Genomic DNA, 24,975 nt, shown 5'->3' with positions numbered 1-24,975 from the left:
AAAAAATTCTGGTGCCGCCACCAATTCGAGCCTTGGCATGGGTACTGGAAATCGATTCTAAACTTTGTCAGTTATAGAACCAAGCACACACTTGAAGATCTCTTCTTCTGGTTGTTCCTACTCCCTGTACTACTCTCACTACTCAATGACACCTCACTCAATGTCACATTGCCACCATCTTGTTTATTGATGCTACCCCGCTGACTAAAGTATTCCTTGATACTGAAGCTGGGTTTCTTAATGTTGCCCTGGGAATCTGCTGTATCACCGTGAAGTTTTAAGGCAATAAATTGGCCTATGTACGTGATGCCAAAGACAGCCTCGTCTAAGGTGATAAGCTTGAGAAGACCCGAGTAGATGTACATGGAGGTTATGATTGTTCCGTCTTTTGTCGAAAGCAGCTTGATGTTCTGTAATGAAATCAAACATTTGCTATCAACAGTTACTCTTTCTTACAAAGTTAGCATTGATGAAAATGAAGTAACGAAAACACCTGTTGGAAGACCAAAGATTAGCAGGACAGGCATTAGTCAAAGCTCAACTACTGGTCTTTCAATTAATCAATGTCCATCATCACATGCAGCTTCTCGGCAGCAACACATGGTTGTACAGCGCATCTAGAACCATTGCAAAACTGACTAAGCAAGCTCAAGGATAACATTATTGAGTAGACTGTGTCTTACACTGTGTACGCTACATGTATGTCATGGGTATGTTCCATGATGCCCACAAAATTTTTGAAAGATATGTATCTGACAATGCCAATAGATTCAACTGCATATGTCAACAATCAACTTTATTCTATGTTTTTGAATATAAACTTTTCAAACAAACTTCTTGTACAAACCGGACACACTCAATACTCTGCTGCAAAATGGAAATTTTGGAAAATTGGTGAGAATTAATCATCTGATTCCTACTTGTAAGTTTGAACCTCCCTTTTCTCACTTGAGATCACTCTGACCTACCTTGAATGATGTTCCTGCTATGAGGATTTGATTGTCTGGTGTGAAGCTGAGTTGCCATGGTTGTGCCTTCACAGTGCTCTCCTAAACACACAGACAAAATTGTAAAACTTATTTATACACATAAATTGCAACTTCTATATTTATCATTATAGAAATGAGACTTTCACTAACTTGCTGGCTAAATGACATTTTTGAAACCATGCAATCTCAAAGTAGACTTGCTCCAAGTCCTCAGGCTTTCTATAGACTGATGCATTTTTCTATCAGTTGTTCATTTATATCACATAATCTGTGTTTATCCATTGGTATAAAGACCTACAGCCACGACAACATATAACATACATAGAACATCATCCAGCCATGCCTCTGCCAATGAAGGGAAACAGCCACGACAACATATAACATACATAGAACATCATCCAGCCATGCCTCTGCCAATGAAGGGAAATGGCCTTTTAGTGTGAGAGTACCCTGTCTCTTGTATACAGTGTCCTACCTGCTATTGTAAGCAGCCAGCAGGTTTTCCAGGTCAGATCAGGGACGTGAAACCCTGGTCAGACACAAACCTAGCATGCTCAGTACATGGATAGAATGACATCCAGGAATGACATGGAAATACTTCAGACAAAACATTGATCTACAAGCAAAATAGGCATATTTATATAAACCACAGCATGGTCAATTGGGTTTTATATTCAAAGTCTATACTCACACTTTCCTGGGTGATTTAAGAAAAGGAAGAGAGAAGAAGAAAAAGGCAGAAGCCTTGAATAAAGGCTATCTCAAAGCAACCTAGGAAACAAACTCAATCGTCATTCCATTGGCATCCCTATTTTCACACATTAATGACAATATCAATATATCACTACTGTCTCTATTATACATATTGTTGTTGTAATAACATAAAATCTTATGAATCATTTCAAGTATATTGATAAATTATTCAAATAGCATCTCAAATCCATTAAGATTCTCTTCTCCAAAATTCCCCTGTTAAAGATAATAATAATGGTAAATCCTTTCAAAGTTGATAGCAATATAGTACTTTCTCTTACCTTCCATGTCATAGCAAAGTTCTTAGTGTTAAGCAGTGCTACATTTGAGACCAAACCAAGTGCTAACATAGTCCCATCTCCACTCAACTCCATAGGTCCCACTTTCTCAACACTCTCCATCGGAAACAACCTCAATGTTGTTTGCTCATCTGTTGATCTGCTCAACATCACCAGAGTACTACATCCTGTTTCCGCATCTGCACAGATGATACCTTCATCTTTGGTAATCACAAGTCCACTCAAAGACTCAATAGTTCCATTTTGCCACATCTTCAGAGGCTCACCACCATCAACATCCCACATTGTAATAGAGTGGGTAGTCTTTGCGACTAGAATCTTGTGGTCCTGACGCAGCTTCAGGAATAGCAGTTCTTTTTGGTTATGTTGGTATCGGCAAACCTCTGTGCCATCATCAACATTGTACTTTGCAATCTTGCCGTCTTCATAACCACAGATAAGATGCTGCTGACAAATCTCAAGACACTTGATATTGCCCTCTTCATTACAGTCAATAGCCACAAGCTCTTCCTTCATGGTTTCTCCGTGCCACACTTTCACTCCTACTTGTCCGCTTTCATCAACCGTGTCTGTATAGAACACAGCATCTTGCGTCACTGCCACATTCAACTCACTCAACCCATCACTACTTGGAATAGTCTGTGGTTTCCTAGCTAGATAGTTGGCTGATATATCCCACACTTTAATGTACGGAGATTGCGTTGAAGCAGAGACAAGTATGTTCTGTACAAGGATGAGCTTGTTGACATCAGCTTGTTGACCTTTGAGAGATTGTACTGTTGATAGAGTAGATAGGTTGATGACATTGATGGAGCCATCATAGGTACCACATAGCATGTGTTGGTTGTCATCAGTTATGGCCAAGCTGGAGATTTGACACCTACCAACAACTGGTGAGAAATTACAAGACAAAGGGATACATTATGAAATTAACAAAAGGTTGCATATTTGAAAATTACAACTGAAATGCACTATACATAGTAATGATATATAATGAACATTTATGGTGTGTAGTATTATACTGCAAAGGAAGTTACAGCACAAGAAAAAGACTCTTCAGATGTCAAAAGAGACTCAGCAACACCCCTAAGACTATATAGCAACACATATGTGATCCACTCCCACAAACAAGACATAAGTCACTAATTTTGATAATTAAGTTTTTGATGTCATCATTTAGTATAGGTCTTCAGCTCTCATTTGATACCAAAATTTTGTTTCTGGGACATGTGGTCTTTCAACGGGAAGGGGGGAAGCGACACATAAAGAAAAGGCAAATGCAAGGAAAATGACTTTAAAGTTGTAAAATGACATGTTTAAGGACTTGATTTGGCTCAGAAAATGCTAGATTTGGGTAGGTTAAAGTAAACATATTAAGGTATCAAAAATAAGACAAACTGAAAATGTAATCTGCAAGGTTATTCACCCCTTTCCCAACTTTGACTCGCCATATCTCAAAATAGCTGAGTGTGACTTATGGCGAGTTTTGTCAGAGCGGGTCACATATTAAGTGCCTAAACCAATATACCAACTGGTCAAAGTTAAAATGTAATGATTAACTTGAGATGGATTTTGGCACATACAAAACTAATATACATATATCAAAAGATGTTTGTGAACAATGGCAGCTGACTTGTGGAAACAAAAGTTGCAGTAGTATATCTGTATTCAATGAAAGAAATACTTGATATAAATACACACGAATAGGCCACCCTTTTTACATAAATTATTTTGACTATTTTATAAAAGAAATATGATATTACTCATTGTGAATAAACTTGTCCCAGCACATCCCTTTTTAAAGGGATTTTTATCTACATTCAATGAGGTTATCTTCCCAATCAATGTTATTAGCTGTGAGTCTATAGGCATTCCTCACCCATTGTTTGTGTCATCTCTCCAGTAACAGTATTCCATGCATAGGCAAGTCCATCAGCATCACCAACATACACAGTTTGCCCATCTTTAGTCAAGTATAACGCTGTCACTTGTCCTTCATTTTGTGTCTCACATTCTACTACTGGCATGTCTGATGGGGAGTTGTTGTTCTCAAAACCTGATGGCAACTTGACAATTGTCTATGATATAGTGTGAAACAGAAAGAAATACAAAATGTTGATTAATACACATTTATTCAATCAAATATACAAAGCTGGAAATATTGACAACAATTTAATGTCTACAAAATAAATTCCAGGCTACTTTTAAATGATTAGTACACCATTTGATCATTTCCATGCTTTTTCAGAGTTTTCGCCATCATCATGATGGAGACAAATGATTTCCAATACCTGCACAAGATCAAAGGTTGCTACAAGCTTCATGCAAAAAAGTTAACATTAAACTGTTATTACCATACCATTTTTTTAAAGTCACTGCACTTATTGGTACTAATCCTTTTTTAGACAAATGTGCAGGATTGAAAAAAAAAAAATATTCTGGGAAGATAAGCCAAATTTGACACCAAGATAGCAAACTTTATCATAATTTAAATGTATTTCTTATACGAGGAAGCAAAATTTCCCTCCAAATTCAGAACTTTTCATCTAAATTCTTAACTTTCCCTGGAATAATCTTCCTGGGTTCCACATTTTTTCCAGGCCTCCACTTATGCACAAAAATAGACTTGTCATGGCATGGTTCAGCTAACTTCCCTGCAATAAATACAGCTTTGGTTATTAATATCAACTTACAATTTTCCTTGATTCATCTGCAATGACAAGTGTCTTAGCTGCTGTATCCATTATCATCACTTGCACCTTAGTCTTCTCCATCACAGTGTGTAGACAACACTTTGTCTCTAATGACCAGATCTTAACCTCATCAGGGTCACTGCTATTGAGAACTACTGAGGCATATGATGGGTCAGTACTTTCTGGCTTTGATGATATCTGCAAATAGCAAAATTAAATTTGTACTGAAATTTGATAACAGAATAAGTGTACTAATAATTTCTTAACAAAAACACATATTTGTATTTAACAATTATAAATTTATTCTATTTTGCTGATATGTGTAATGAAATATGAAATACCATGGAGCAATACAACACACTGGAATGATGGTATAATTCATTCATATTGATTACAACAATGTGGAAATTCTCATTTAAAGAAATGCTGATGCACAACTATCCTCTTCCTCCTCCTCTGTGTCAGATGTCACTTGGGGCACTGCTGTGGTCTTCACTAAAGCATGCCAAATAGTGTGATCCAATGCAAAGTATGATATTCCATTCTCTTGCTTCTACTTATAGGTATGCACTAATCCGATAAGGCAAGCGATGGTCAGAACTCTCTCCGCCATTACTGGGGCCATCCGCACCAAACTGGTGTTGTAACTGCCCAAATGGGTGAAAAGCCTTGCTTCAAAATCAATCTTATTATTGTATTGCATTGTAAACTTTCAGCATCCTTTTGTCACACAGGTAATGGAACACATTTTGCAAAGCCTGCATTATTTCACATTTCAGGTGGGATGACCCCCTTTAATGGCTGCCATTAAGGTGTAGGAATGCGTGGAATCGGATTTGTCTATACCTGTGAGCACATCTAAAAAGACACGCCCCTCTTTCTTTGTGAATACACTACCAATTAATTTTTCAAACTAACTCTTTGTAAATACCTTTGAGACAGCAGCAACTGCTTTGTCTTTAGCACACATGGATATCTGCTTGAAAGGCCCAGCCTCATTGTAAACACTGTTCAGCTTCTGTCCTGTGGTGATGTCAAACACCTGTTGGGTAAAAGAGAGATTTAAATAAACATATAATACACATCAATTGCAAAATAACATGCAACTACTAACATGCAATCATAAACTAAAGATACAAAGATTTAGATATAATTTTGAATGACATTTATTATGCAAGCAAACTGTGATCAATACTTGTTTTAATCTATTATGCTCATCAGAAATATGACTGGCACATTCTGTAATCTACAAAAATTATCCTATATAAGGTCACTGTATATAAACTAATTTTTGTGATACGACCAGGCCTCAAAATAATTGTCCTTGTGATACCTAATATTTATGTCATATCTAAGTCACATGACCAAAATCCCGCTCCCAGTCAACCACTCTTGAAAAAGTCTCGTCGGATGACGGACGAAAATTTGATTAAGTCAAATTTTTTCTTAAGTTGTGTGACCAGTTCAAATTTACCTCAACACATCTAATATTTACAGTCTGCAATGAAAAGTTGGATGCAATATATTCCCTACAACGTGTCATGCATAGCCCATTTATTCAAATGAAAATGAATTCCTGAGTGTCAGTTACATGGATACATAACTAATGAGAAAGGAGTGTATGGAGTGCAACATAATGGATATCTTGAAAGAATACATTTACATTCTGCACTGACAACACTTTTCAATTTGCATTGTCACATGTTAATTCTAATTTTGGAAGGCAAATTGTTATTTCGAGGTATGAAAAACACCAGCCATTTCACACAAAATCATGAAAATATAATCTCAACATGATGTGTGCTCAAGGTAAGCATATATATTGTATGAATACATATGTACACCTATTAATGTTTCTTTATGATAGTGTGCTATATTGTTTAACCAGCTTGCTGCAATGAAGTTGTTCGCCTTACAAAATGCCATATACAGAAGCGACATCTAAGTTGTCTCGATTCAATTGTAAGAAGGTGACCTTTATATCTGAATTGGTCTTCATTAGGCTGCTTTCAGTTTGCCATTAGCAGATATTAATAGCTATTGTTTTAATGCATTTTGAAGTGCAAGAATATCTAAATCTACTCAGTGATTTCAACTCGGAATAACACAGCCACTTCCTACTTTCGGGGTCTACATGTATATGGGTCCATATTCTATAACTTCTTTGGCAACATACAGTTTCTGCAAATCTATGTAACGTTACATAATATCTAATGTTATATCAACATTCAACATTATAAAAAAAATTACAATAATTTGTGTAATTTCATGCACAGACAAATCTGACAATGATGGTACAATGATAGGATGATGTGTGTATGTGCTATATGATTGCTATTGCTATGGATACATGTTGATGCCACACTGAAATATACATGCATATATCAAATCATGCCATATAAATTACTTCAGTTAGCAGTTACAAATTTGTAATCAGCTCACTCCATCCCTTGCAAGGATCTGTAAGTTAAAATAATATTGTTTGCATTACTCTGTGATTACAATTAGATGAGTATCTTATCTCTCAAAGTGATATATTTGTGTTGTAGTATTCATACCAAGCCTAATCGTACACTGAACTCATTACAAAGATCATAAATCAAACACATCTACTGCACATTCTTGCTGGTAGAGAAGAGCGGCACTTGTTTACATTTTGAGTGCGTACACAGCATGAACACAGAAGTGTGGTTCTGATTGGCCAATTCAATCATCTGACAATTATAACAACAGACCGGTAATCTGATGGGACAATCTTTGTCTATTAAGTACCTTATATTCTGGGCATGGTTAAAACTATACACCCTTGATGACCTGAATGCCCCTCAAAGCAGTCAAAATTTATATAATGTGAAATATGTGTTCAAATAATCTTTGAACACATGACATAATTATTGGCTCTTACCTCCAAGTGATGCCCTTGGGCAGCCACAATCTGAGATGAATCCTGTGTGATCACTACATCTGCATATGGACCAGGGATGGATAGAACAGGCTCACTGGTCTTTAGACTCCACACTTGAATTGTTTCAGGAAACACAATGGATACTGCCCACTGGTCATCAGCGGAAATACACACCTTCCAGATTTGGCCAACTAATAAGAGAGATTGAAATATGGGGAATTAGAATTCAATTAACTAACAAAAAGACTACTGTTGCACTAATTTCAATTTTAGTTCATGAGTACAGCAAGTTCCATTATGTGAATTTGCATCTTGACTTTCCTTAACTATTTACTTCTTAAATAGAATTTGCATCGCATCGCAGTGACTAATGGGATAATAAGCTTCCCGTATCAAAACTTGTTATTACTAAAAACAATAATAAACTTACCTCTTGGCAGCTTCAGCACATGAATGACTTCATCAGTGGACACATCCCATATTCTCACTGTTCCATCTTCAGATGCAGTAGCTAACATACTACCTGACTGGGTGATTTTCATGTCCTTTACATTGCCTGCAATCATATACCACATTATCAAAATTAACAGACACAATTCTTTCAAAAGGTGGTGTATTTCATGAAATATGTGAATATTCATTCAATCAAATATTAATTCTGCAGATTACATTATTTATTATAATGATGTCCTTAACAGAATTTTGTATTTCAACTTGATATTTTTTCTAAGGACTGAAAAAAATGACAAGATTTTCTTGTCAGAATATGACCTAATACCGTTATCGAATAGCAGATTACACAATTAAAGCATATATCCGTATCAAAGTTCTCAGAGTTTTTAGATTGCTATAGAAAATGACACACAAAGGTGTGGGGAAAATGTTACTACAAAAATCACATACGTTTATCAAATTTGAACAATAAGCAGTTTTAATGATGTATCTGCAGAACATAATTGAATTACCAGTAGTACTAGTAAGCTTACTTTTATGTCCAGTATATGTTGTTCTCAGTGGTTCGCCGGGTGTTGGGAAACAGCTACGTTGTGGAATCAGAAACAGACCAGATGTTCCTTCATACCACTGTCTTGCCCCTTCTACTAATGGTTTGATGCACATTGAATGCTGTTCTTCCAAGTGAGTAAGACGACCCAGTAGTTCACATGCTACAGGCTGGTCATTATCTTCAAAGTCAAGAGTTGGTTTGGCCAATCTGTGTGAAAATTGTGGTAATATTTCTGTTTACATAATATACAAATTACTATACAAAAATGTGAGAATATTTAAAAGAGCTTTAATGAGTTCAAATAGTTATACTCATTTAAATAATTTTTAAATCTCTTGATGTTATGCCAATAAGAATACCATAAACAAATTGATAGGGTGCCAATTACATATTACTAAAACTACTTAGCATGCAACAATCTCATTTCATATAACTTATATATTCCATTACATGATATATATTCCTGTTGTAATATTCAGTACAGCACATCTTTGCTAGTCTGCATATCAGGAAATATTTTTTACTGCAATAGTGTACGCAATATACCGGAGCGGTATAACAATTGAAATGGCAGCCATGCTGAAGGACAGTTCTAAGATGACTTAAGATGACAGAGGGACAGGTCTCTAGATCGATTCCACAACCATTCATACCTATTACACGTTTTATTGTATTCATGCAAATTTTCCCATAGTACTTTATGGAGGACAGAATTTTATTTAAATGATGATGACTCTGTTATGAGTGACGTCGTATTGCATACCCTCTCTATGCTCACTGTTTTTCTGTATGTACACTGTGTGATTACTTCTAACCACAGGCCACAGTGAGCAAAATGATCATTTGTGAACAAAAAGTACCACATAGCTTGTCATTATTTATACAAGCTTAACTCTTTAGTTACAGCTTACATGTGCAATTATAAGATTTAAAGTGGTCTATTAAAGTACCTCATAGTATCCAGTATAATTTCCAGCTCATATTTGAGTTCTGGTCCCATGATATCTGGATATGACAGCATCATCTGTAGTTCATCTAATAAATGCCGAGTTGACTTCGCTAGGATTAGAGCATCTACAAATTCAAAGTTGCCAAATGTTTCCTATAAATAACAAAGAAGACAAGACATATAAGAAACAAACTTTTATATTCTCCTGCTCTGCGCAGAGGTCCTTAGTTGGTAAAATGATTCATAATAATGAAAATATATACCGTATTTCCTCGAATAGTCGCCCCCTCAAATAAACGCCCCACTACTTTTTTCAACCAAGATGTTTCAAAAATGCCGATATTTCCATGCCATCTTGTGTAGTAAGCTTACCAAGTTGCTCACATGGTCGATAATAGCAGCAATAATTGGCGAAAATCTACATCGGAAACCCGGAAATTAACCAAAAGTCAGTGTTTCTAGCTTATAGTTTGTAATTTTAACGTGACTTTTAAGCTTACCTTTTTAACAGGAATTGTCATGCTAAAAATGACCTCTAATAAACGCCTCCGTTTGGAAAATGCAATGCCCCAGGGGCGTTTATTCAAGGAAATACGGTAAAAGGGTTTTGGTTGATAATATCGAGTACCAGTTGTCTCAGTACGCCAACAACACGGTTCTGAAACATCTGCAAGTTCTACTTCTAATACACATGATTTCTTTGCTAGAATATCTGGCCTTAGAGTACATGTAAATTGAAAAAACACAAACAGTATGGATTGGCTCAAAAATGCCAAATGGGCTGTTCAAAGTTCAAATAGGCTGTTCAAAATTGACAAAAGTTTCCAGTCAATAAAAATAAGTTAAGAAAATAAGAAAATACTTTTACTTTCTTGATATTTGATATCTTTCAATATTCAAGTTTTATTCATGTGAATTTAAAGAACTATTTACTTATTAAACCATTAACTGGGACATATTAAACATCAACTTACACTGCAATGTTGACATTATAATAATCATGATAATATCAACAATACAAATTAGTATATCAACAATTCAAAATAGTCCCTAAGTATTACTGTACCCGGTACCCACCTGCACTAAATCTGGTACATTTTGAGCATGCAGTAGATGATATGGAAGCTCATTTAGCTTGCGGTAGTTGTAGATCTCTTTGTATTTCAGGGGTTGTGTTGGCACACTGCGATCTGCATCTAGAACTTGTTTGTTCAGCTGTGTCAAGCGAAGTTGCTGGAAAACAAAAATAAAGTGAAAGAACAAAAGTTTAAAACATAAATGGATTGCAATGATTTAAAGTAAGTATGACAAAAATGCTTAAGCTGTCCACTTAACAAATCTTATCCTGAAATGATATTATTCATTCATCTTCATATCATTCAGTATGATGGATCCAAATCCAAATCAAATTATTTCTATTATAACACAAAATACCTTTTTCACTCCTTGGCTCCATTTCCCCATGAAATATTCTGCCAGCAACTGATGTCGGACTTTGACTATTTCAGGGTCTGATAGATAGCGATCCCTAGCTGCTTCTGTAAATTGTCTGCAATCAGAAACAGAGGCAAATTAATAATCATTGGAAGTGAATGTAAATTGTGATTTGAAAATACATGCAAACACATACACCTAAAAACAACAAATACATGAACATATACAAAAAGACATAATTATGTGACACAATCTGTTCCATGGAGGCCAAAGGTGGCAAATGTGAAACTGAGATTAAGGCAAAAATATGTTGTAAAATACCAATAAAATATATAAGAAAATACACATCAAAATACTTCAGAACTTTGATACCATGTATGCTAGACTTTTGGTGTTTTCAATATACCGGGTGTCCCAAAATGTAGATTTTTGAAAATAATCTAAGTTACTGTTAACAAATATTAATGTCCTTTTCATGACATAATCTATGTACCCTCTACTCGTACCCCGGTGAATGTCAAGTTCACAAGATGCGTATTTAGCCCGCATTCCACAACTTCCTGAGCAAGCTGCGCTTTTTACCATGTTTACGTGACATAATGCAACACAAGGTTTGCTGCCCTCACACGGCGCACAGTACATTTGGCGTGTCATTTGAGTAGGTCCAGGCATAGCATGGCAGATGCAGTATATTATTCTGTTGAACAGAAAGTTAATTTTGTTCAGTTTTTTTCGAGAGACCAATCAGAAAATGGACAATATTCTTACAGTAATTTCAACTCAACAAAACCCAAAGCCTAAATGCAAATTATTATTAATTTCATTATGTTGATGACAGGAGATACAGCGTACAGAACTGCCTTCACCAAATATTGTTCCTCTCTAATGACCATCTTCCTTTATTTTTTACCACCAAGAGTCAAGAAGCTCTCTAAAAGATGTACAATATTTAATTGTCAATATGGTTCTTTAGTGCAATAAGTTTTAAACCATTCAAAATACGAGAAAAATAAAAAGTAAAAATAGAAAACAAAGATGTGCTTGTGTTTAACTATCGCTGTACAATATTTTGATGATTAGTCACTCTTGACACCCCTGTCATCTTGCGCTCATATTTTAAGTTGCTTTTAAGATTACAATTACAATTACAAAACAGATGAATAAATAATACATGAAAAAATGACAGTGTTTTGTTATACCATCGCAAAATGCGGTTCATTTTCTACATGTAACCTTTTTATGGGACACCTTGTATAATAGCATTATGTTTGTATAAGGTAATAATATCAAAAAATGCCTCCTTTGGCCCCCATGGAGCGAGCAGATATTGTGTCACATATTCCTGAATTATATTCTGAGCTGGGGATGCAAAAATTTAGCATTTTAATTATTGAAAATCTCTTTCACCTGAAATGTCACTGAATGTGGACCACTTTGACACAGTTTTATCTAAAAGAGTACTTGAAGTATGTAACTGCAAGTGCAAGTGGGGGCTTTTCCCACATTTTTGCACTATGGTAGGGGAGGTGATTGGACCACATGACGATGACGGTCACCATTTGGTGTGTGTCTACAGTAGCACACAAGCATGCATCCCAATAACACGTACCTGTGATACAATACAGATACAGTCTTGCGATCTGCCTGTCTATCTACCATATACTCCTGCAGCTCATATTTGAGACGTGCCCACAGCAATGCAGGTGTTCTGACAGCCTGTGGATTAGGAGGGAGGTGATACTGGTAGATCTCATCTAACACATCATCATCCAATGACAGTACATCTTCCAACTCTTGTTGAGTTAAACCACTCCTGTAAGGATGAAGCATATGATTTAGTTAATTACAATTACACAAAATGCAATTATAAGAACTGTTCCAATTACTTCATTTCTCTTGCACTTTGACATTCTTAAAATTTGACACTAAGCTGCAACTTTTATCCAAATACCTTCATATGGCTTAAAGGATGTTACTAAAAAAAATTAGTTATTTATAGTGCGCTATGCACAGGCACAATGCCTAGACATTGATCCACAAGCCTCAGCACACTTTACAGGTTGTCACTACGGCCCACATCATTCCATAAACCAAACAACACAGGGACTTGCTGCTAAGAAGCGCACACCCTAGGCATTCCATAATTAACCTTCGCAGCCAGGATCAGCTCCCCGAGTTATGTACGGGTCACAAAGAAACAATTAGCAGTAAGTTCCTTGTCCAGGGAAAATTTCAAGCCGTGGTTCAATCCCGCAACCTCTCGCACCATAGTCAAACACCTTATCGATAGAGCTAACTTGGGCTAACTTGACTGCTTAAGTTACTATATTAAACCAGTTTGTTTTTCACCTCTATATGACACCAGTCATAATAATATTGATATACAACTCACCTAGCAGCCACTATATAACCCAAGGCATGAGACACTAGCTTCTTTCCAAATTGCCTTTCTAGCCTTTCAAAGAGTTGCCAGATGGCTCCACGGACTGTGGTTGCCAGATCCTCTTGATGGACTTCAGTGTAGGAATGCCAACGTTTAGCTTGTTCAAAAGCTAGCTTGAGGAACAATGGCTGCGGACACTGCAAGATGGCTAATTGAAAATGACAAAGAATCAGTAAATTAATTATCTGCACACTTACGTAATAAAATTATAAACCATAAAGATTACAAAATCTGAGTTCCAGTCATGTTGGTAACTTGACTACAATGTTTGGCCATTTATTCTTTCCATTACTCCCAAAATGATTCTGTGGTACTTTGACTACCGGTATGTGGCATTAATTACTACAACTAGGTATTAAAAGTGCTTTCAGAGATCTGTCGAGGATAAAAAGGCTGTGGAATTTTTTGATGTCACTAAAATATGATTGATAAGTCTGGGAAATACCCTGAACCATTTTCATTTGAGAAATATTGACACTGAAAGAATATGTCCATCTATGAGACTGTGTTCTCCATTGGATTTTGCACAGAATTCCTTATGTCCTGGCATAAGAATTATGATTACTCTCTTGACATGAAAACAAAATGTCTAGCTTATTCATAAGGTATATTGCTGATAGCAATCATTAGGCAAACATGATGCATGCTGGGAATGAAAAAAGTTAACGAATTCATCACCCACGATGGCCAATTTGAGCCCTTTTCATTCCCAGCATCAAATCACCTTTTGCCTATTAATTGCTATCAGCAATATACCTTGTTGCAGGAGTTAGTTACTACATTTGTATATATTCTAAAAGTCCACAAAAATGCCGCGAAAGGTTTAGTTTGGGCTTGATGGATCTCTGAATGTCTCAGAATGTTTAATTATTTCAAAAATGTTCATCACCATCTTTAATATTAAAATCCTATATTTGAATACTGTGCTATGATTATATTTATCCATTTCTAGAACATAAGCTTAATTTTAATATAGGTTAGGCCTGATGATATAATGTGAGGACATAATACTGTGGTAGTATACAGGCATATTTTATTGTCGATTATTCCTACCTGTTCGTATGTACTCCTTCTGTTTATTAGTAATCCTTCTATTGATATTGCCCATCCAACTATCCATGATCTCATCCATAGTGTCATCAGGCAGACCCTGAACACCGTAAAAGCACACACCACCAAACAAAATCTTCTTCAAATTATCCAATATACCATGCAAATGAGGCAAAGTGGACATCACGATCTTCACATTCGGAGGACAAGTCTTTGGAAGCCATCTGCACTGGTAAGCATTATGGGTACTTTCCAGCTGGTCTAATGAATCTAATATGATCAGCAGAGGACACCCCTTGCAGTTGTCTGATACCTTCTTCAGGACTGTCTGGAAGAAATCAACTAGATCTGTGAATTGGTCGAATAATGCTGGCATCTTAACATTGAGACTGTACACCGAGATGATTTGTCTGCAGATGGACTGGATCACCATGGAGATGGAAGAACTCTCTGGTGTGGTTCCTAGAAATCGAATCATCACCTTACTGTCCTTACCCAGCTCCGTATGAGCTTGCTTAGCAATCATGGCCATGATGGATGTTTTGCCTGAGCCTGATACGCCATGTAAGACAAGTGGTTTGTCGAAATCCTTCCTCTTCAAGGAACTGAACATCTCGTTGATTATCTCCTTTCTGCCACAAAAATTCTGGCATTTGGAATTGCAGAATTCGGCATGATGCGCTACTTCTAAGAAGAGAGAATCATTTATTGACTGGGAATTCTTCTCTTTCTGTATTGCTCTCCTGATTAGAGTTTTACAATTGTCCACAAATGTATCACAGAATTGCTCAAGATATTGCACATGATCATTATTGTCCACATCAACTCCATGTTCTGTCCAATTGATGCTACAGAAGTTGAGATTTTTAGGTGACAGTCTTGAAGGTACATATTCCGATTTGAAACTGTCCAGCAAAGTCTTTGCTTCTTCATCCATATTATCACCATCAAAATCACAGTAACGTCTCGCCAGAGGGTCTGTCAAAGAGATTGATAAATTATGCATGTCACGAATAAATCCAAAGGTGTGGTCATTTGTGTTGGTAGTTTCCAAAGCAGCTCGGACTTCTTCCTCTGTAACTGTATATGATAAAAAACACAAGGTGTTAATCTTCAATTTTTAATATTGCAATCAATCTCAAGGTGAGTCTTAATCAGAGGCACCTGTGACTAATTAATAAATGTGTGTTTCCTCAGTGTCAATCTTACTGGACTTAAAGGGTTTTAAGTTTTAAGTTCACTTTTTAGAATAAATCAAAAAGTTGTTGAGAAATTTAAAAAAATTAATATTTGTTGGTATCCAATTTTTTTTTGCACACCTGGTCCAATTTACAATGTCAGATATCATTATGTTCTGCCACAATGGCTCATTATATAAAAAAGATGCATTTTTGAAAGTTGTACTTGGGTCCATCACAAAGCATGGAGAATGTAATCTTAAGTTTAGAATATTCTGCATGCTTTGTGAGAGTTGAATGGACTAAAGTGCAACTTTTAAAACTGTATCTTTTCTTACATTATGAGCCATTGTGACCAAATGCAAGGATGTGTGACATTGTAAATTGATGTGTAAAACAAAATAGGCTACTAGCTTTTATATTTTGAAAAAATTTTAACAACCTTTTGATTTATTTTGAAAAGTATTAGAGCTTATTAGGGGGAACTTAGAACTTGTTAACCCTTTTGTTTATGGCAATGGGTGTGTTTTTGCTAGCAGTTAGAGATTAACTGTGTAGAATCAATAAAAGACAGCATATCACATAACTAAATCTCCATAACAATTTCCACAAACATAATACTGAGGTCTGCATTGAGTTCAATAAGGATTCATTACCTCTGGCCACATTTATGATGATAACAAAATATTACTAGTATAAAACTTGAACATACCTGACATGAAATATTCATGTCTTTCTCGCTGTGAAATGAGTCCCTTTTCAGCAGCTTGACTAGCTGCTTGTCTTAGGATCAATGTCAGCCTCTTGCACATGTCATTCCAAGTATCTTTGACATCTTTTGTGATTGGTCGTAATAGATACATGGGTGGAACAGCATTGTCATCTCTTTCAAACCAGTCCTTGAGAAGACCAGCATCTTCACTGGTAGTAAACTTCAAGAGGATGTCAAACTCGGCTGCTTTGATGGCTGGTTGGAGAGCACGGTATCCATAGCGTTGACCCAGAAAGAACTACACAAAAAGTAATAGAAGATGGAACTGGTTACAGGGGGTTGAAAGTGATACACTGATTCTCCAAATTTGGCCAAATTTGCACGCTACGGTATGCTGAACCACAAAATTTGACACACGTATGGAGGCCACCATGGGCAGCTAACGGGTGCCAACACTACCATGGTTACGCGTACAGTACGCGTTCCAAACTGTCAATCATCGGGGGTCAATCACCTCGAGCTTGACAACGATGATCTAAATGGACTATCGCCAAGTCTTACGTGTAGGCGCGAAATTAAGGTTAATTTTCGTGATTGAAACAGTATTTTTCTTGTATAAATATTGGCCTGGATATTGGGATTGTTGGTCGATTTAATGTATTATTAAATTAAGTTCATGGATGCGCTAAAAATATTATTACAAACAGCTGTCCAATATTTGAAAAAAATGCACTGTAGCAGGCTTGATAAAGTCTAACTGTGGATGCAGCAAGCTGTGATTTTACGGGTAATTTTCATTACTTAAACGCGGAGCACTGACGCGATGCAGACGGTAGAAAGCGCGGTAGTGTTCCAGGCCTACGCGATGGCAAGTTAATGGCGGCTTCCATAGTTTTATTACTTTTTTAATAGAGTGACACTTCCCAATCTTATTTATTCCCTGCTGGTTATAAACATTAAGTTGCAATTCAACCATCTCTGAAGCCACAAACTGATAACAAAGACTCCGTTCACATTACAGAAATTGCTTCATCATTCAGCAAAAATTCAGATTTTCCTCATCTCTTCATTTGACAAAAATTAAAATCGTTTTGTTTGACAAAGATAAAGAGGTTTATTCGTTTTAGTGTTTGCTTAATTCTACATCAATCTAAACACGTTTTGCTCCATAAAGGAAAGTGCCGTGTTCCTGAGAGTGTGTATTTCCAGTACTTTGTCGCCAAGTAACTGAACATTATGTCTTTTTTAAGCATTATTAGTCCTCATGTATACATGTGTGACAAGCTTGTGCATAGGAACTTGTGCAATATAATACAAGCTGGACGGTTAGCAGTACACTTAATTTGTAAACGGAAAACTGCAAGGACATTTTATATACAATTATTTTGATTTTTGTTAATTACATTCTACATGTATGTAATGTGAATAGGCCTGTATGTTCATTTGATCATCTGTTAATTAACCACCATCAAAGTATTTTATGTTTTAAAAGAGAAGGAGCCCACCTATGAGCTGTATGTATTATTAGGTAAAAAAATTAAAACATGTGTTCTTCTACCTCTATATTAAATATTCATTGCAGAATTTACACCTGGGAATTACACCAAATGACCGATGACATGGCTGTTGTCTGACCAAAGTCTAACTTGACAGTACACACTCCGATACTTGTCTCACAAATCTTATAATCTTTTCCCCCTAAATTAGAACTCTGTTGAATCATTTAGTTTGATACTCATTTTTTTATCATTTTCAACTATCACCTTAATTGATACCAATCAAATAATTACCATAAAATTTGGTCCAATAGAGAGTTGTTGACAGTTGCGTATCTCACGTATACATAGCTCTGTGGTCATGTGATCAGCTGTTGCTTCATCTCGTACACCCCATCTCATATCGACTACCTGGAAGTCCAGATGTTTCTCCCGACACCAATCTGTCAACTTGGGAAAGGCTTTCTTATGGAGATAGTTTCTCTCTGCAGTTGTATCTATTCATGACAGAATTAAATTTCCAATAACTCTTATTGGAATTCAAAGTGGTATTTGGGTGAAATAATGATCAGGAAAGAATGTTATCTGTAAATGATGATGTTAATGTATGGGGCATTTCTTTCTCTCCACATTTCATACCTGCCAACATAGCTACCTCAGAATAAGCCTGGACATTGGGTCAAAGCTGTATAGTCATGGGCTTGATATTATCTTTGATACGGTTTTTCGTCTAGTAGGAATATATAACAATTGATTAGAAAGCATGATTGTGGGATAATTGTCATAAAATTGAGACATTTTGTTGCTATGGTTGAATCTAACACCTCTATGTTTTTCATTATACAAACTATCTCTCATTTGTACTCTATAAACTCGAAACTATTAAATTATGACAGTTGGCATGGTTGGCAGATATGAAATTTCAGCCAAAATAAGCATTTCTTTTATCAATTAAATTATGACAGTTGGCATGGTTGGCAGATATGAAATTTCAGCCAAAATAAGCATTTCTTTTATCAATTTTTATTTTAATTTAAGCTTGAGAATTTTAAATTGAGCTTGAGAATTTTAAATTGAGCTTGTGAATGGAGAGCTAAATATGGCCGAGTTAAATGTTTCTATTTGAGAATTAGTCTGACAAAATATTTTTACTCTCAGCTAATCAGTGTGCATTTCACTAGGGTGCAGCTTCAAATAGCGATCCTTTGCTCAAAGTGATAGCATACACTGCTGCAATGGATACATGTGCGAAAAAACTGCCTTATCATGTTGGCGTCGCTGACTCGCCAATCTTGAGTATCATATTGTCTGTAATAAGCGCTCCTCCTCTTGTGAGTAAACTAAAAACTGGCATCAGTGCTGGCTGTCATAATCTCTAAAATTGCATGGACAAAATTCTAACTTAAATTTCCAATCAGTTCATTGACAAATTATGGTAGAATTTCACTACATAAAATCACATCCTTGCATAAAATTGACATACAGATATAATTACATATTATTTACCGCGATAATATGCTATTACGTGGGCATCACCATATTGGATTTGAAACTGGGAAACTAACCAGATGTAAGTCAAAGTTTTGCAATTTTTGTCTCTGATTTTTAACTTTTTTTGAAAATTTGCTTCTAATAAATGCCTCTATGTGTAAATTGAATGCCCCTGGGCGTTTATTACAGACAATATGTGTACATCCATATCAAAACGATGCACTTGTCGGCTGCTACATGTGTCTCATTTCACATAATAGCTAGGAATAAATACCAGACTCATCTCCGAAATGGAGGTCACTTCAAATCATCCCAAGTCACATGGTTTAGGAATACAGAGAACATTCCTTTAATATACAATTTGACTTGGGGATGATTTGAAGTGACCTACACTTGAAATGAGTCTGGTATTTATTCCTAGCTATTATGTGAAATGAGACACATGTAGCAGCCGACAAGTGCATCGTTTTGATATGGATATACACATATGGTATTACTCAGAGGAGGCTTAAAGGCATTCTACAATGCACTATGATTGGGAAATATGATCAATATAACCTAATCTTAAAGGCAAAATCCCCATTATCACACACACAAAATGGTAAGTTTTAAAATTGCAGCCAACATTAAGCTAATAGTTGAGACTTATCAAATTAAGTTGGATTTTCTTATAGAAAACATTCTTAATGACCCACTGCATTAATTTTATTCATAAGTCTCAATGTTTTGAATGTTAAATAAAAGGATGAAAACACCAGATATTTGCACACAATCTAATGCAAGGTATGGTCAACTGTGCCACATGTGTACAAAAGCCAGACATACCAAGGTCAGAAACCCCATTAAGCTACTTGCACGGTTCCGCCATTATGCACTATGTGCGGGAGAGCCTCGAACTGGCAGCATACATGAATGGGAATTGAACTAGTCATAACGTTCTGTGTAAGGTTACATAATTCTTCCTTTCATGTATGCTGCCAGTTCGAGGCTCTCCCCGCACATAGTGCATAATGGCGGAACCGTGCAAGCTAGTAGCGAATTGGGTTATGGGAATGTCTTTATACATCCTCTGAGGTGCACTCATACAAATTTTGTCTTACATGTTACAATAAATATAGAAAATATCAGGGCAAACCATTCTTTATTTATTCAAACAGTTCCAGATACATGCTTCAAATTATACACCCACGCAAGCATAAAGTTTATACACTACGTAAATAATATACAAGCATACCTCCAAATGTTGAGCTGAGAAATATGCGTACATTTCTTGACGGTGGTTTTGGTACAGACATCAGACTTCCTGACAATACTGCTAACCTTGTGTCTTCTGCCATGGTGAGTTAATGAGTCACAGATGTTATCAATCATAGGTCTAAAATATGCAAATACATAGATCCTACATGTATGGAAGGAAAAACAAGAGAATGATGACTATGATAAAAGAGGCCATAATACCACACAGTAGATAGCGAAGATTATATCATAAAAGATAATAATTATGAAACATTTATTGATCTATATAAGCATATCTCCGCCGTATATACTTTATAATTAAATTGTAATCAATAAAAATCCACCTTTGTATACTTTGTATACACCTGTGTTTGCTTAGTGAAGTAAATTAATTGAATTTATTGATACAAATGAAACAGGAAGAAACTTGACCTCAAGTTGTCATGGATACAGTCATGTATGAGTAAACAAATGGATTACAAAAGCATTAGTTTAGTCCCTACCAGACATTGGTTTCACACTGTACTTACTGATACACATGTTATTAAACTTGAATTAATAAAAAGGACAAAATGTTATGTACATTTGCAAATAAAAGAATAAACATAATTATGGTTTAATTTCTCACATGTATCATGTGCAATAGATCAAAAACATTGTATTATCATTGTTGAATAAAGCTACAGACCTTTTAGAGGATGTACATGTAGAATATTTGATGTAACATTTCTTCATAATTTAATCTATTCCCATTTTATTTCCAGATGTTTGATGACGTAAAATCGATAATAATATTTCCACCAGACAATCTACATAACATATTATCGAATCGATAATAAGAAATGTCAGGTTGATGTTATGGTGATTTGTCACATTTCATTCCAATAGGTATCAAGGCCACTTGTGAAATATATGTTTTTATTTTTAATTACATTGGTACATTGTCCAAATTGATTTTCAATAAAATATCATTCATTAAATAATATACTTTCACTTGATGAAACGGTAAATGGAACATACTGATTATACTCTAGAACACCATGCTCTAAATATTGTGTAGAAAAAAATTGAAAATAGATATTTGTCCATAACTTACATTTATAGTCAACTGAAGCGTATCATTGCCAAAACCAAATTGCTATGTTCCTTCATTTTCACTGTATTCACTCGTCAGATCAAGGGTATTAATGAGGCACTATTACCATGTCTACTGATTATAAGGCAGGTGGATCTCAGGAAATAGCAACATCCTGGAAGAATAAAATGTATGCATCAAAAAGGGAAATACAAATGAGGTCATCAAAGGACACAATGAATGAATCTAGTGAAATTTGCATGTACGTTAGCCCATGGAAGAAAGAGATGAGAAGGAACCACAACGACTTCGATCGGCCAAGTTTTAATCCGCTTATCTATTGACGCATGAAAAGAAAAGCTATCAATGGTACTTACTTTCATGTATGATCCATTTACCGCGATCGATGCTTGGCAAAATCATTACTGGAAAAAATTTATAACAAACCCATCCACGAACAAACAAACGCTACCCAGAAGTAAGATTATGGAATTTCACTGATGCTCTGAACATGTATAGTAGCTTTGTTTTGGGATCTACAGTCAAACTGTTTTCTTGATCGTGTTGTGTAGAAAATGTCCTATAAAACATCGAAAAGGTAATCAAAATCGGCCGTTTTTTTTCTGAGTTTCATCTTTAGCAAATAAGGTAAGATTTTGGTGACTTTTTCGATGAAAAATAGATGTAAAATGTTCTTAAATAATGCACAATGTTTCGGTTGAGTCCGGTACATAAAACCTGTTTAATGTAATAGTTTATATGTGTATAATCGTAACTAGCTAACTCGTGTCAGTGCCAAAGACTGCCAACTCTGAGAAAAAAGTCATCAAAGTTCGGAAAAATTGGGCAAAATGGAAGAAAACGATGTAGGCCATCAATGACCGATGATCACGTCACCAAAGAAAATCCTATAGGGTGCTTGCACGGAAGGTCATTAGTTCAAATCATCCTTCACACACGCTCCAGAAGACATGCAAATACATGGAATACAATACCAATCACCTATTTAACGCGGGTATTGATCAAAGTAAATCCTCATGAATAACAATGTCAACTAAATGTCGGTAAAGGGAGTGGACAAAGTGAATGCGTTCGTTGTGGTTCCTTCTTATCTCTTTCTTCCATGGTTAGCCATATCAAGGATGTATCATGCGTATATGACTGACACATGAATATGCATATAATTCTACTTATTAGAAAAATGTGGGAGGGGAAAACCCCTTTGCATTTACATTCTCTATACATCACAGCCAAATATAGCTGATACTCACTCAACAAAGGCTGAAAATGTACTTCATAACCTTTGGTGTAAGAGAAAGAAAAAGAAAGATAGGGAGAAGAGAGAGGAAGGAGGAGGGATAGACAAACAAACAGACAGACATACAGACTGGGAGATAGAAAACAAACTAAAAGGTATCAATAAACTAAATGTAAGGATAAATTAACAACAAAAAGTTGACAAAACTGAATTAGATTTTTCTGAATATTTAATAGATCAGCCAGTATACAGTCAGAATTAATAGGTAAATTTTCACGGGAAATTTTTCTGGACATGTGACACCCATGGGCGCAGACATATGAGCATTATGGAATGTGACCCCGGGCACAGCGGGTGGTCTACCAATGTATTTGAATAGGAAGAATTCCTCCTTTGATGCAAAATAAGTAACTTGTCGCAAGTTTATAATATTATGGTAAGAGTTTCCGTAGATAAATATTTTTTTCCGTAGGTAGATATTTTTGAAATTACATTTTTGTGAAGAAATTAAGATTGCATGATATTCAATAAATTTGCAATACACGAATTTGTATCGAAATTGAAGCCAAGAATACTATTCCAATTCAAAATTACTAAGACTTGAATAGCGAGGTCACCGCCGGGGGTCAGAGATCAAGCTTGAGGTCACATGCACATTGATACGCATTGGTCACGTGTCCAGAAAATTTTCCGGTGAAAATATACCCATTAATGTTGACTGGTATAATTATGCTATTCAGCTGCTTGATTTTTTTCACAAGTGGCCCCTTTCCTATCATCAAAGCTACATCAATCTTTTCTGAGTCAGATGGGTTTATACTTTATATTCAATTTATCAGCGATGAGCCATTGTAGTTTTTGCAATGAACTGAAATGACAGTACTATACAATAAAAAACCTGATATATTTATTGGTCAAATTGCAAGTGGTCATTGCTAGCGACTTGATTATGAAGCAGTTACAGTAAACCATCTCCGAGATGGTGGAATCGTCGAATGACGTAATTGGACGTTTCGCTCTGGCATGAATACGTATAGTGTATAATGTCATTTTGGTTCACTATTTGGACAGGGCTTTTGCAATGAATCACAAAGGTTTTATGTCATTTTGTTTCACTATTTGGACAGCAGTCAATTCTTTTGCCATGAGTCACAAAGGTTTGATGTCATTATGGTTCACTATTTGGACAGCAGTCAATTCTTTTGCCATGAGTCACAAAGGTTTGATGTCATTATGGTTCACTATTTGGACAGCAGTCAATTCTTTTGCCATGAGTCACAAAGGTTTTATGTCATTATGGTTCACTATTTGGACAGCAGTCAATTCTTTTGCCATGAGTCACAAAGGTTTGATGTCATTATGGTTCACTATTTGGACAGCAGTCAATTCTTTTGCCATGAGTCACAAAGGTTTGATGTCATTATGGTGCACTATTTGGACAGCAGTCAATTCTTTTGTCATGAGTCACAAAGGTTTGATGTCATTATGGTTCACTATTTGGACAGCAGTCAATTCTTTTGCCATGAGTCACAAAGGTTTGATGTCATTATGGTTCACTATTTGGACAGCAGTCAATTCTTTTGCCATGAGTCACAACGGTTTGATGTCATTATGGCCGGGGATCACTCACATAAATGGTCTGTATGCGCATGCGTGACCAAAAAACAAGTAAAAGGGGTGTTTTTTTTAGGCAAGGCAAGTTACGCTGCCGTGTGGACGCGTTTAGGGTCCAAAAACAGTGATTTTCAAGAATAAGGGTAGTTTTCTGAAACTGGACAACTTGTTTAGGGTACCTTTTCAAATTTTTGGTAAATTATGAGTCCAAAAAGGTACATTTGTTGCATTTTCACCAGCCAAAAACTCATTAGGGGGTAAATTCTACACTAAATTACCTTATTAAGGGGCTAAATTTGTTGGTAGGGTAAAACTCGTTTAGGGGGTGTTTGAAAAAAAATTTGGTCACGCATGCGTACAATGTCATATTTGAGTGGCCCCCCCGGGCATTATG

The 24,975-nt window shown here is 35.9% G+C and overlaps 1 protein-coding gene across 1 annotated transcript; it reads right to left on the bottom strand.

Moving 5' to 3' along the window:
• On the bottom strand, positions 1–21,846 carry LOC140148680 (NACHT domain- and WD repeat-containing protein 1-like). The gene is made up of 19 exons (XM_072170716.1): positions 21,731–21,846; positions 20,633–20,797; positions 18,202–18,404; positions 16,412–16,709; positions 14,525–15,601; positions 13,421–13,619; positions 12,638–12,841; positions 11,029–11,143; positions 10,672–10,827; positions 9,596–9,747; positions 8,626–8,852; positions 8,070–8,195; positions 7,640–7,830; positions 5,666–5,776; positions 4,735–4,932; positions 3,921–4,119; positions 2,024–2,931; positions 969–1,049; positions 1–410 (listed from the first exon to the last, which is right to left on the bottom strand). The coding sequence occupies exons 2-19, from the start codon at positions 20,733–20,735 to the stop codon at positions 72–74; spliced, it is 4,887 nt and encodes a 1,628-aa protein (XP_072026817.1). The 5' UTR covers positions 20,736–20,797; positions 21,731–21,846; the 3' UTR covers positions 1–71.
• Positions 21,847–24,975: the final 3,129 nt, after the last annotated feature.

The sequence above is a fragment of the Amphiura filiformis genome, chromosome 3 (genome assembly GCF_039555335.1).
Source record: "Amphiura filiformis chromosome 3, Afil_fr2py, whole genome shotgun sequence".
In the NCBI taxonomy this organism is placed as follows: domain Eukaryota; kingdom Metazoa; phylum Echinodermata; class Ophiuroidea; order Amphilepidida; family Amphiuridae; genus Amphiura; species Amphiura filiformis.
This window is presented reverse-complemented; position numbering and strand designations above follow the sequence as displayed.